Source organism: Stigmatopora nigra, chromosome 1 (genome assembly GCF_051989575.1).
Source record: "Stigmatopora nigra isolate UIUO_SnigA chromosome 1, RoL_Snig_1.1, whole genome shotgun sequence".
In the NCBI taxonomy this organism is placed as follows: Eukaryota; Metazoa; Chordata; class Actinopteri; order Syngnathiformes; family Syngnathidae; genus Stigmatopora; species Stigmatopora nigra.
In genome coordinates this window covers 12,155,915-12,170,823 of record NC_135508.1, presented here as the reverse complement: position 1 = coordinate 12,170,823, position 14,909 = coordinate 12,155,915, and the positions used below count along the sequence as shown (strand labels likewise).

Sequence of the window (14,909 nt, the reverse complement as noted above, 5' to 3'; positions counted from 1 at the left end):
ATCCTGCCTGCTGTTCCCTTTGTATATTTCCCAGGAGAATGAGGTGGAGCTGCTGCCGTTGCCAAAGCAGAGGGATGCTGAGCCATAGCTGAGCCACGATGACGACATGGGTACCACCCTAGACGTGGAAGTAAAGATGGCATCATCAGCTACCAGGTCTTTGATTCGCCATATTGGATGTGGCAAGTTCCCTAACAAACATCACATTCGAATAGCAGATCTAATTCGTGGGAACAGGCAAAAAAAAAAAAAAACTTGTCTCCTATACTGATAATGCAGTTGACTCATTGACTGAGTCTAGTTGGTTTACTTCAAATTCAGCGAGCTTGCATTCACTGCCAACCATCCCCAACTTCAAATAGATTATTACCACCATCGTTGTTAATGGCATCTAATCACTGAACATTCGTGTATATTTTGAATAACGATTCCAAGTGTTTACAATTACAAATGCACCTAACGCTGCTATTTCAATTCAACGCTTTCCCCTTCTCACGTTGCGCGTTTCCACATCCAAGACGGCGTCCACGCCCCCGTAAATGTTAGTGGTGGGTGTTGCTAACCTTTGAAGAAAGATGCAGGCCACGCCCTTCACAGACCCGACCGACAGGGGGAGCAGTAATCGACTGGTCCCTCACTGCCCTTCCAGCTGCATCGCTCACCTTCAACCAGCCTGACGCTCACAAAAAGACAGAAGCCGACCAAAACACGACAGCAAATCTCTCTGCCAGAGAAAGCGAAACACGTAAAAATCCGTTCTTTTAATGATGTAGGCAGATGGTCTGCTTTTTTTGACGACTAATTAGCAGCATCCCCGCTCACTGCGACACGGAAACGCCACCTAGCTTGCCGTCCCTTTCGACGCTTAAATAGACGAGGGGAGGAAAAAAGAACACCCCAAGCAACGAAGGCTCTTTTGGGAAGACCTCCGTGGATCTGTCGTCGTGATTTTGTTGGCTTTTCTTTGGTTCCAGGCCGCCACCTGCATCTTTGCTTGCTTCCTCATCTTCTTCCTCCTCATCCTCCTCATCCAATCTGCGCCATGGCCGACGTCCCAGCCGAGTGCAACATTAAGGTTCTCTGTCGCTTTCGTCCTCTCAACCAGTCGGAAATCGTTCGGGGAGACGTCTTCATACCCAAATTCCAAGGAGATGACACCGTCGCCGTTGGGGTGAGTACCAAAAAAATCAAAATGCAAATATGTATTTCACAGGGAGTCGCCTTGTTTTGCACGTAGGGCCCCTCATCAATTAATCATTTTCGCATTGGGCCTTAATAGAGCGCATGTGTTTGTGTTTTCTAATATACAACATTGTACGACATTACGCTTGAAATATTGAAATTAACGCTTTATGGCAAGTGACTATTTTTTAGTAATTAAAGAATAACACGGCAAAAAACAACTATCCTCATAAGGAGCAGGTGACCACCTATGTGTACATTTATAGGTCACAAAAATACTTTTTAAAATCATAAAGCATCGTTTTTCTCATTTAAAAATTAGAATGTCGTTTTAGTCTTGCTTATCCTCACAAGACTCACATGGGTGCTGGAGCCTATCCCATATAACAGCAGGCAAGAGGCAGGGTACACCCTGATTTGGTTGCCAGTGGACTGCAGGGCACTAAACCAGTTTATACCTGAACAAAAATGATTAAAAACAGTAAGACCCTGCTTATTGACCTCTCTCTAATGCTATAAAGTTGCCTTTTAAAATCATTAAACAGCTTAAGGCGACAGTTTTTGTCATATTTGCCATGAGCACAAGGTGTGTTCCGTCTTTTTTTACAATCCATTTATTTGCATATACACACCATGCTGTTTTATACATGATTCCTCTACTTTTATAATGTTTTTATTTATTTATTTCTTTTTAATACAGAAAAAAAGAAACGGAAATGAAATCGAAATCACCCAGAAGCCCTGCATGTTTTTTTAATGAAAATGTCTTTCACACAGAAATGATTGTTTTTATAATTATTTTTTTTTACTAATGGAATCCTCACATTGCTAAATGGTCCTTTCTACTAATCTGTTAAGTCCTAAATGTACTTTTTGTTAGAGGCTTGTATATTATACTAGAGTGACTCACGCGATTGGAGACAAATGCCTAGTGTTTTTCAAAAGCCCATGTTGACCAGTCGACCATTTTAGAATATATAATTTAAAATAAAAAAAATGTACACCTAAATGGCGCTCCATATGATATGCCATATATTGTATTGGCCAGCAAGTAAGCTCTGAATGTGAGTGGACTGTTTCTTCCCTGGTGAGTAGAACCTCCGCAATGCTTAGCAAGCAATCTGGCCTCATTGAGCGTTTTAAAGGCCTTCTTCTTTTTTACGACCTTGACTTTAGATGATATCTCTCAGAGATCTTGTATAACATGACCTATGTTTGCTCTTCCCAGGGCAAGTCCTATGTGTTTGATCGAGTTTTTCCAACCAACACCACCCAGGAGCAGGTGTATAACACTTGTGCCAAACAGATTGTCAAAGGTAGGCATTAAAAACCACTTTATGAGATGACTGGATGTAGTGAATGTTTCCTCCTCCCTTTTTTCTTCCCTCTCTCTTGCCATTTTGTAGATGTTTTGGGTGGCTACAATGGCACTATCTTCGCATATGGTCAAACCTCTTCCGGCAAGACTCACACCATGGAGGTACGATCATCTCTGTCATTTATATTCATTTTACAAGTTAAAATACAGCAGCAAAAATATGATACCACATCAATACAAACAGTGACATAGCAAGACAGTAAAATAGTTAACGTACTGTCGGACTTTCTGTCTAATTTTCTATTTTGCATTCTTAGCATAGCATCCATTATTCTAGCCAAATAGCAATTCCCATTCTATTAGTACTATAATGCATTATTTTTATTTTTCCTGTGCTCACTTAGTACTCTTCAGTGTCAACATTCATTAACTTATTTCTTCAGTAATTCTTTAATCAATTAATTAATTGGATTGGATAACTTTAATCATCCCGTATGCGGGAAATTTCACTGTCACAGTAGCAAGAGGGTGAGAATACAGACACAGGAAATACATTATAGACATAAATAAATAAGTAATAAATAAGTTAATAAATGAATAAAGAATGATTGATCCTTCATAATACAATATAATATCTTCACAAGTATGAATTTCTGTATCAGGGCAAGCTGCACGACCCGCACCAGATGGGCATTATCCCTCGCATTGCGGAGGATATCTTCAATCATATCTTTGCCATGGACGAAAACCTGGAATTCCATATTAAGGTTTTAAAGTCGCTTTCATTTGCCTGATTTTATATTTCAGTTTTTGGGGTGTTTTACACCTACTTCTGTAAGATTTCATTATGTTGTAAAATTCTGAAGATGTACTTCATCTATAATCTACTTCTTTTGCGGAAAACAGGTTTCATATTTTGAAATCTACATGGACAAGATCCGTGATTTGCTGGATGGTTAGCGTCTAAAAAGAAATATTTTATCTGTGTATTTTTTCAATATCATCATTTACAATTTTAAAAAATATATATATTTTATAGTGACCAAGACCAACCTGTCTGTCCATGAGGATAAAAACCGTGTACCCTATGTCAAGGTTTGGAAAAGTTTATTCATTCTCATGATTGTATGACTGCTAGAAATCATATTGCGATCATCATTGCAAATGATATAACCCGCTTTCCTATTCTCAGGGATGCACTGAGCGTTTTGTCTCCAGCCCGGACGAGGTGATGGACGTGATTGACGAGGGCAAATCTAACCGCCATGTTGCTGTTACCAGTGAGTGCCTTATTTCAATACAAATCTACCAACAGTGGGTGTCTGCACCACCCAGCCCAGAGACAAGAGTTCTTAATTTTTCCTCCTTCTGGGGCTTGATGCCTTTGTGCACATGTATACAGGAAAACCTTGGCACTTTGCGGATCTACTATCGTCTATTAACAACATCAACAAATATTATGAAAAGTTCATAGTGTAGAAACAATAAGACAAGCATACACGCTTATTTATTTATTTATTTATTATTTTTTATTATTTTAATTTACTTACTAACTTTCTTATTAACTTTCTATTTATGTCTGAAATGCCTTTCCTGTATATGCATTCTCAACCTCTTGCTACTGTGACAATAACATTTCCCAAATTCGAGATGAATAAAGCGATGTAATCCAATCAAATGAAATGGGAAGAAGACAAGTCATAATTGGAGATTATTTTAATGGCCAGTAAAAGACATTGTCTACTTTTAGGAATTACATAATAGTACATGACCAATTAATTATGATGAATGGGGTATTATTGTACTATTTAATTGTATTTAAAAAAAGATAGAACTCCATCACACACACACACATTTTACTACATCATCAATGTTATCAAATGCTATGTTTATACATGTAATTAATCTCTTATCTATGAAAACTTTATTATTCCAACCCTGTTTGAATGCAAGTGATGACTCATGTCAAGTCAGATTTATTTATATTCAGCCCTTAATCACAACATTGTCTCCAAGTCATTTGGCTGATGGACACTCTGATTAATGTCAAGGGATTGCGTGTGTGCCTCTGGATTACATGACCTATTGTGCAGGAAAAGAATAACAAGGTTGATTGGGTGACAAGGTCACGTTGGCATGGGAACACATTCACTGGAATGAGCCAGCCAGGAGAGAAGAGACATTGAAAGGTGTAACCATTAAAGTCAATGATAGAGACTTGACTGTCGTTGCAGTCTTGTTACGCTGACTCACAGTGCAGCAGAACAACGTGAGTTGGGAAACCTGAACATTGTTTTTGGGAAAAGATAGTGCTGTCAGCAAGATGAGGTCACCGTGCTGAGCTGGCGGGGATAATCAAATTCATGTAAAAAGACTTAGTACTGATTATTCTACCCAATTCTTCTTTTTTCTTCCTTTGCACAGACATGAACGAGCACAGCTCTCGCAGTCACAGCATCTTTCTAATCAACATCAAGCAGGAGCACGTGGAGACTGAGCAGAAACTTTGTGGAAAACTCTATCTGGTGGACTTGGCAGGAAGCGAAAAGGTGGGATGAAAATCAAAGTCAGAGCTGCCAAGCCCAGAATTTAATATAAGGTTAACGCTAGACACATCCATCTTTATTAAGAAGTTTAGTAGGAGAAACAACCTCTATCGGGGGTAGGAAACCTATGGCTCATGAGCCATGTATGGCTCAAGAGCCAAGTATGGCTCAAGAGCCATGTATGGCTCAAGAGCCAAGTATGGCTCACGAGCCATCTGTGGCTCAAGAGCCATCTATGGTTCAAGAGCCATCTATGGCTCAAGAGCCATCTATGGCTCAAGAGCCATCTATGGCTCAAGAGCCATCTATGGCTCAAGAGCCATCTATGGCTCAAGAGCCATCTATGGCTCAAGAGCCATCTATGGCACACGAGCCATGTACGGCTCAAGAGCCATGTACGGCTCAAGAGCCATGTACTAAGTTAATTTTTTGGGCCTAAAGTAAATGGGTCTGGTCCACATGAGATCTAATTGGCATTAATGTGGCCTGAAAAACAAACTGAGTTTGATGCCCCTGGTCTCGAAGTTTGCATAGTCTTTTATGAGTTGAGGTGTGTACTCATTCATTCCATTGCTAAAGTGATGTATTCAAAGAGTAAGCGTCCTCTTTGTACTCCAGGTCAGTAAGACTGGTGCCGCAGGCGCTGTGCTGGATGAGGCCAAAAACATCAATAAGTCTCTGTCAGCCCTGGGAAATGTCATCTCTGCATTGGCTGAGGGAACGGTGAGTTTTTCCTCAAACGGGTCCATTCCTTTTGTCTCTGACGTTTATCCAACGGCGACGTGCCCTGCATCTCCTTTTTTAGAAAAGCCACGTGCCGTACCGTGACAGCAAAATGACCCGAATCCTGCAGGATTCACTCGGTGGGAACTGTCGCACCACCATGTTCATCTGCTGCTCACCCTCCAGCTATAACGACGCGGAAACAAAGTCCACGCTGATGTTTGGGCAACGGTAAAAAATGACTGCCATTCACCATCAATGAAGTGGGGAAGTTTGTCATTACTTAAAGTGCCGCTAAAGTGGTCTGAATCTATTCTTAAATCTATTATGATGGACACGTAATTACTGCACCTTTCAATGCTGCTAGGCTTTCTGGGAATTCTGCCTCCATGTTTTTCAGTGCTACATTACGGCCATTGAATTGAGTTGTTATGCAATGCAAAGATTGTGCTTACGCACAGGATCGATTCTAAGCTGATCCTTTAATGCATTTTGTGTGTGTACAAACCACAGCACATTGGAACCTTTTAGCTAGTCTAAAAGCAATTAGAACCAAGAAACAATAAGACTACTACAAGCTATAAAGATAAGATGTCTGGTTGTTGGCCAATGGCATAAATGGTGATATAATAGCAACCAGGCATTGATGTCGTCTGATTGCGTATTTCTAGCTAAAATTAGTCACACGGGCATAAACAAAGCTCAGTTTAATTAATGCTATTTAGACTATATTCCTCTTTGCTTTGTTTATATTGCATTTTATCATGTGACAATTTCGTTATGATAAATAATTTGTGTTTTCATTGTTTCCATCCTTTCAACAAAAATAACTGCTATATTTTAGTTTACTTTTCTTAAAATTTGCAATTCTTGTCAAATGCTTTCATTGTGTTTCCTTCATGAATCCCGCACTTCGACACACTAAAAACAGATTAATGTTAATACGATTTTACAACTCTTTCCTCTCAAACCAGTGCCAAGACTATCCGCAATACCGCCTCCATCAACCTGGAACTGACGGCTGAGCAGTGGAAGAGGAAATTCGAGAAGGAGAAGGAGAAGAACAAGACTTTGAAGGACAGCGTGCAGAAACTGGAGGCTGAACTCAACCGCTGGAGGAACGGTGAGGAAAATTGGAAGCCAAATCAAAAGACGCAATTCAAAGTCTTGATACACCACCGTCCCTTTCTTTAGGAGAGAACGTACCCGAGACGGAGAGGACACAACCAGAGAATGTGACTCGTTTTGAGTCCATTGAAGAGCGGCCGGTTCTGGATAACGATACCTCTTCCATCGTGGTCCGCATTTCCGAGGAAGAGCGCCATAAGTACGAAGAGGAGATTCGCAAGCTTTACAAACAGCTGGATGACAAGGTAGACGGGATAAGACATGTTCGCAGATGGATGGTGCTTTTAGTGAGTGTTGTCATTTACCTTGAACTTTCATCCCAGGATGACGAGATTAACCTGCAGTGCCAACTGGTGGAGAAACTTAAGCAGCAAATGTTGGATCAGGACGAGGTAAGCACGCCAACTTGAACACCAAGGTAATATTTTTGCTCAATCGTGATATGTTTTCCATCAGCTCCTAGCGTCTTCACGTGGGGACGGCGACAAGGTGCAGGCGGAGCTCGGTAGGCTGCAGGTGGAGAGTGACTGCGCCAAGGCGGAGGTGAAGGAGGTGCTGCAGGCTCTGGAGGAGCTGGCTATTAACTATGACCAAAAGAGCCTGGAGGTGGAGGAGAAAGGTCTGCAGAACCAACTCCTGGCTGATCAGCTGGCTCAGAAAATGGTACGTTTGGGACTAAATCTCCGTCAAAATACACCGTGGACCAAGCTATTAGTATGCGAGTAGTAATTAAAAGTATATTTTAGTCGTTTAGTTTATATGGGCTCTAAAATAAGAGAAGCATTTCATAAATTGGTGGATGTTGAAAATAGATGCTTAAGCAGTATGAATTAGGTAGAATAACAAAATGATATTTCCAAGATTTTGAAAAATTACCAAATTAATATTAATGTTCAAAGAATAAAATATATTGAAAATGAATTTAGAATATGACAAACGTATACAGCACATCATTGCTTGAAAGTAATTCTTTAGGTCTTTAAGTGGAGAATCATAGATATGAGATGACGTCACCAATCTGATGCGTTATAATTGAGTTGCAGTAACATCTCTGTCATTGACACCCAGGCAAGTTTGATGGAGCTGGAGGCGGAGCTATCCCGCATGCAGGAAGTGAGCGGTCAGCAGAGGAAGCGTATCGCTGACGTCCTCAACGGACTGATGAGGGACCTGAGTGAGTTCAGCTCCATCGTGGGTAACGGAGAAATCAAGTTGGTGAGTTGGATGGATATTTCATGTGATTTTGTACATGTCTTTCGCCCCAGAAATGTTTTCGCCTTCCAAATTCTCAGACAAATTACCGTAGTTTCCTCAATATAAGGTATACCTTTTGATCAATGGCCTATCCTAAAATGTGTTTCATATATAAGGCGCACCGGATTATAAAGCGCAGTATAAATGGTAGTGGTGGTAGTGGTAGTAGTAGTAGTAGTGGTAGTTGTAGTAGTAGTGGTAGTTGTAGTAGTAGTAGTAGTAGGGCATTGTGCTATACACCCACTAGCTGGAACTGTAGTATTATTAATAGCAGTAGTGGTTAGGAATAGTGTTATACATCCAATGGATGGAGCTGTGCTGAAGAGAATTTCATGCAATGATGAACCAATATGGATCCATATATAAGGCGCATGGAACTGAAGTGTTTTAGTTGTGCCCCATAGTTTGGAAAACACTGTAAGTAGACTGTATGAAACCTGGTGTTCCATATGGATGGACTGCACCCAGAAACCACCATTCTTTTTGTGTTCAGCCGGTGGAAATCAGTGGCGCAATTGAGGAGGAGTTCACTGTGGCTCGCCTCTACATCAGCAAGATTAAGTCGGAGGTGAAGAGCATGGTGAAGCGTTGCCGCCAGCTGGAGACCATGCAGCTGGAATGCCACCGCAAGATGGAAGAGACTGGAAGGGAGCTCTCTTCGTGCCACCTTCTTATTTCTCAGGTGGATGGTGGAATGATTGAGAGAGAGCATTCCTCTATAATTATTGTTGAAGTGTGCTGAACATGCTTCCATTGTATTGCAGCATGAAGCTAAGATCCGTTCCCTGACTGAGTACATGCAGAGCGTGGAGCACAAGAAGAGGCTCCTGGAGGAAAGCCACGACTCTCTGAGTGAAGAGTTAGCCAAGTTGCAAGACCAAGGTAAAGCTCATAACACAGTCAAGAGGTAACCCGAGGATCTAAATCAGTATAAACAAATCTTAATCACTAAAAAAGAGTTTAAGATTCTTTCTGCTCTCAACGTGTAAATGAAAATGAAGGAAAAGTTACTGCAAGCACTACTACAACTGCTAGAAGACCATTCACCTGAAATACTCAAAGGCTAGTTGACCATTACATTTAATAGAAAAGCCAACAACTAGTAGTTTTGATTGCTGATCATTTATACATAATCTGGATTAAAAATTAGTCTCTGTTCAATCCTGCAAAAATTTCATCATATGGCTAGATTTTCTTATTTGTGTGGATTTATTGTGATCTTCTACATGCCCAACCTTTCTCATTTTCTACAACTTTCTCATCTTTTACAAGACAATTCTCTTCTGGAGGAGAAGGAAGGCGAGAAGGGAGAAACTGAAGATGGAAATGTTAAGGTAAAAAAAAAAAGAAAAATAAAGATCACAAAGCTATTGGTGTTATGTATAATTTTTAAATGCATTTCATTTAAAACACTCCAGGTGACTATTTTTGTAAAACATTATACTAGAATTGTAAATCTAATGTCTTTCTTTTTATTTTGGGGGAAATGCTCCAGAAGGTGACCCGTGGCCTCCATCACAAACAGCTGGCTCGTCTGCGTGATGAGATCAACGAAAAGCAGAGGCTCATCGACGAACTCACCGAGTACGTAACTCCTGAAATCTAAAATTTCGTTTTGGCTGGTCGTACAAATATTTGACGTAATTAATGGAAGATGACATTCCCTTTCTCCAGTCGCAATTCCAAGATGGAGCTGGAGCTGGCTCAGATTCGTGCCGACTTTGAGCGTCTGAAGAGTCAGGACAACACCAAGTCGGAGCGCATTGAGGAGCTCTCGTAAGACAAATTGCCATTAAGACTCAACTGTATGTGTTTGGGTGGTGAATGAGATTAATTTTGTTACAATACTTCTATCACAAAAGAATATCTTACAGTTCTGTGGTGGTATAAGTCTAACATCTGAAAGGTTTTTTTTTTTATTACAATGTCTGTTTATGCAAATGAATGCGTTTCTAAGGGATCTACTTGTATACTGACTCCAGAGATATATATGGATAGTGAAATGAGACAAGGCTTTAAGTATAGTACTCCAACTCAACTATTATCAGAATGCTTGATTTTAAAAAAAAAGTCCTAATAATGTGTCTGCAGTATTTTGCTCTATATACCATTTTTGTTGTTCTTTCTGTCAGATTCTTGCACGAGCGCCATGAACAGACTAAACAAGATCTGAAGGGTCTGGAGGAAACCGTCGTGAGTACACCTCAGAGAACCATCTACACATTTCCCAAATATGAAATATTGAGTCAAACCCAACTTGATGTTTGCACTTTATATACTGTAATGTACCATATTTTTCTGTCCAAGCTGGGTTTGACAACGTCCCTTTTAATGTCTCCTTAACTTGTCTTCACTTTTCCTTTTGCCAGGCCCGCGAGCTCCAGACCCTCCACAACCTGCGCAAGCTGTTCGTTCAAGACCTCACGTCGCGGGTTAAAAAAGTAAGTCCATTTAATCTAACTAGTTCCAATTTGCTAAATGGCGTGTTCAATTCAGGAGAACTTTATATGTTGTCTCCTCATTATAGTTATTCGTACATGTATAAGAGGGACCGTAATGTGATTGATGTGGTGCAAAATTCTTTACTGTAATAAACGAAAAATATTATTGTAGCCAAATACTGTCACCCGAGTGGTCTCAAATATGGCCGATTTATTTTTATATATATATTTTTTACCCTTAGTGTTTTATATCTGTTTAAATCTTTTCTGCCTGATCATCAGAAAAAGGGGAAAGTGCCCTTACTTGAATGAAATATTTTTATATTTGACTCTCATTATGCTGGAAAGTTTATTTATAAGAGCATTTTTTTACTTTGTAAAATGAACACTTCACTTTGCAGAGTTCCGAAATGGAACCTGATGATAGCGGGGGGTCTTGCACCCAAAAGCAGAAGATTTCCTTTCTTGAGAATAACCTGGACCAACTTACAAAGGTTCACAAACAGGTGAGGAACACACACACATGGGGGACGCTGTTTTTATTCTACGTCCATCACTTTGTCCTCCTCTTCTTCCCATGGTGCCAGCTGGTTCGTGACAATGCAGATCTGCGCTGCGAGCTTCCAAAACTGGAGAAACGTCTTCGGTCTACTGCTGAGAGAGTTAAGGCCCTGGAGACTGCACTGAGGGACGCCAAGGAGGGCGCCATGATGGATCGCCGCCGCTACCAGCAGGAAGTTGACCGCATCAAAGAAGCCATGAGGGCCAAAAACGCCCAGAGACGTCCTCACGCGGCGCAGATTGGTAACAATTGGAAAATAGGATAAGATCAGAGACAAAGCACTAGTGATGGTCTTTAATGTCGGTCTCGCTGTCTTCCCAGCAAAACCAGTGAGGCCGAAGCAAATGACCGTGTGCTCTCCCAGTAACCCATTTTACTCGTATATCCGGGCCACCGAGCAGGCCAACACTTACAGCAACGCCGTTTTTCAGAACAACATGACGCCGCCCAACTCTGCGAGCTCCAACTGCAACCCCAACTCTGTTCAGACCAACACGTGGGTTCAAAGTATTTTTGGGGAGTCTCGCCCAAGACCACCATGGAATGGAAACCCCAAATTCTGACACGCTCTCGGTGTTGTTTTACAGAGTTTCCACAGCGTTAGGCTACAGAGCGGGCAGATACAACGGAGACATCCTGGAATCCTTCCCACTTAACATTGACAATGGTGAGCATGTACCATTTCAATTCATTATTCCTAAAATATTAATTTTGTATTAACATTCAATTTTTGTCGCCCGCAGGAAACAACAGCATCAGTGACACAAGAGACATCAATGACAACAGGTAAGGAATATCAACCTTTCACCCTATATAACCCTAAATCCATAAGGTACACTTGCACATTGGACCTTATCCCAAAAGTGCTGCCTTTGTGAACAAATCAAGCTAGGCTCCAGCACCCCTCATCAACCCTTGTGAGCACAAGCTCTACGGAAACTGAACGAATGAATGACTAGTGGTTTAATAACAGGAGCGATGTGCACTGTAGCAGCGAGGTGGACGATTCCAGCAGACACTTCATCGCTCACCAGGAGACGGCCGCCAGTTAATTCTGAGGTAGCACAACCCTCGCCGGACACGCGCTGGGCTCAATCGACTTCATTTTGTCTTTTTCTTGGCGTCTCTCTAGATGATGACCCAACACTGTACATGGTTGAGGACCTGCAACCTCCATCCCACCCATCTGCATGCAGCCTGCCTCTCTGTTCCTCCACCTCATCACCGATGAAGATGATGACGATGGTGGTCTCTTGCTTTCTAGTCTTTTAAGTAGATAAAGCTCCTCCTCTTCTTTCTACTTGCTCCTCTTACTTCAATAGCTGGGCCGCAGGCAGTACAGGAAGTCCTTTTTTGGCAAGGTAAATATAAAACACTGCAGTCCCTTCAGCCAATCAGGCTGCCCCTGGAATATTTTGGACTCTGACTCTTGCAGAGAAAAAAAAGTAGTGATATTTATTCTAGTCAAGCGTCTTAACCAGCATCTTTTTGTGGTAATGCACAACCTTTCCCTGCACACATCATCTTCTTATAAGAGCTCATTCTGTTGGCCAAACGTCCACATGGCTTACTACGAACAGCACGTCGCACGCAAAAGGACAGGCGCATAGCATGCGTGTCACTCAGTGGGTTACCTTACATCAATTTCAATTTGCTTAAAAAGAGCAGTCTTGTAACCCTGAGATTGGGATTGGGATCCTTATTCTGGTACCACTTTTACTTAAAGTTGACATTCTCAGTTGTTGTCTTCAAATGTTTTAAAGACACACAAAAGATCCCACTCTAAAGGCTAGAGAATCCAGAAAAGCATATCTTTTTTTTTGTTTTATATATAGTTACTTTAGTTTGTTCCTGTTGTAGGGTCTATTTACTGCTGCAATTGTTTAATATCATGACTAAATTTAGGATCTGGTTTTCAACCTCAGTTTAAATTCATGAAAAACTCAAGATAACAGACAATGAAAGCATAACTCTGCTCTGGGTGTTCCTGTCTTTAATTCAGAACCTTGAAAAGACTTTCAAGTAGGTTCTCAGCTGAGCAGTCACCAGTCTGGTATGGACCAACACAATGGTATTTGTTGTCTTTCAGTGTGATTCTTCTATAATAAATCCTGACCAGCCAATCAGGATAGAGGAGCATTTAGAGCAACAGATAGATGCATGTGGACGTGGCTCAGATTCTGAATTAAAGAACCAACACCCAATTATAAACATTCAAAACCCTGCTTGCCTATTATGCTGAGGAGACCTCATTTATAGGGAAAAAAGCTTGAACATTTACTGTTAACTTCATCAAGATCTGACCTACAGTGTATGCCATTTTATAACAACATGCAGCAGTGCTTCAGCTCTTAGTAAACGTACAGTATAGTACCCGCTATTTGACATGTTTCTAACTCAAAATACAATGGGTGAAGATGATATGTTGTAGGGAAGTTGCGTTTTACATTTTTGTCATCCGCGACTCCCACTGTCTGGTTTGAACATATCGTATAACTATAAAGTAATATAAATGTGCTATTTATTGTTCACCTTGTAATTAAGACAGAGTGACATGTACGAAAATGTCACATTGAAAATCTAAAGTCGGGCGTGTTTTATTTATTTCCTTTTGCCTGTACTGTAGCGTCAACATCCAATGATAATCACTGTGCAAGACTCCCGTATGTAAATATTTATATGTACCGCATTGTATGTGAGCCATTGTGCTATCCTTAAGAGTTCAATAAAATCGGAGGAGAGGAATCGTCTTTTGTGCCAATATTCAACAATTTCTACGCATTTAATGAAGTATGTGCTGAACATGTAATGGTTAAAAAAATAGGTTATATTTTAAATGTCTTGAAAAATGTTTCTCTTGTAGAGCAGTAGCGGACAGAGGAAATTCCTTTTTAATAAGAAGCTCTGTGTGGTCTCCATGAGAAAGGAAGTCGTCATGTAAACAGTGTTTGGAGACGTGTCGTCATGAATGCAAAGTCAGTTTTTGGATGGCAAACAAATACGCATTCCACTTTTCACATTATGAGACCAATAAGATAGCCAAGCGTTGACTTTAAAGTGTAATTTCGGTAGCATACGAGAGACTGGAAGAGTCTCAGAAACATAGAAAAGTCAATATTCATAGTGTGTGGATTTGTTGATGTTTTCCCTAGGCTTGTGTGGGTTTTCTCTTGGTACTCTACTTTCCTTCCACATTCAAAACTATACTTTCCCGGGCCACACAAAATGATGCGACGGACCAAATTTGGCCCCCGGGCCGCCACTTTGATATGTGCCTCAGTACAACATTTTCTGACCCCAACAGGGAGACAAAAGCAAGATGTTGGACCACTGACCCACGCACCCACCCGCATTCAAACCACGCGAACGGACATCTATTCCACTTAATCAAGAAAGGCGAATGTTTTCGTGCATCGTCAACATTTTGGACGAGATTGTTTGGTAAGTTCCGTAACTTTCCTCCTCGTGGTGGCAGTTGCGGTGAATATAGTTACTTTTGCATTGATAACTTCATATAATTTCTTTATTTCATCGCTAAATCCGTGGCCCAATGTTCACTTTGTTGAGTATTCTATCGGGTTTTCCCACCAGGTTGACATTTTAGCAGGATAACCAACGCTAACACATGTTAGTATTTGCTATTTTCATTGTTGTTGATTTTCCACTGTAGACTACTTTTTGGACATTTTAATGATAAAATAGGATTGGATGTGCTAACCATTAAAAACAACTGCACATATTCTACTGTACTAAAC

General features: G+C 40.8%; 1 protein-coding gene across 1 annotated transcript; it reads left to right on the top strand.

Moving 5' to 3' along the window:
* Positions 1 to 593: 593 nt before the first annotated feature.
* kif5aa (kinesin family member 5A, a) lies at positions 594 to 13,899 on the top strand. The gene is made up of 30 exons (XM_077717001.1): positions 594 to 745; positions 975 to 1,171; positions 2,411 to 2,498; positions 2,589 to 2,662; positions 3,163 to 3,267; positions 3,407 to 3,455; positions 3,540 to 3,595; positions 3,693 to 3,780; positions 4,925 to 5,049; positions 5,665 to 5,769; positions 5,852 to 6,000; positions 6,744 to 6,892; positions 6,964 to 7,142; positions 7,221 to 7,289; positions 7,354 to 7,560; positions 7,966 to 8,112; positions 8,645 to 8,833; positions 8,916 to 9,033; positions 9,424 to 9,485; positions 9,647 to 9,735; positions 9,826 to 9,927; positions 10,284 to 10,344; positions 10,521 to 10,592; positions 10,994 to 11,098; positions 11,180 to 11,396; positions 11,476 to 11,650; positions 11,742 to 11,821; positions 11,898 to 11,940; positions 12,128 to 12,213; positions 12,287 to 13,899. Exons 2-29 carry the CDS (start codon positions 1,043 to 1,045, stop codon positions 12,204 to 12,206), a joined length of 3,111 nt encoding a protein of 1,036 aa, XP_077573127.1. The 5' UTR covers positions 594 to 745; positions 975 to 1,042; the 3' UTR covers positions 12,207 to 12,213; positions 12,287 to 13,899.
* The last annotated feature ends 1,010 nt before the right edge of the window (positions 13,900 to 14,909 follow it).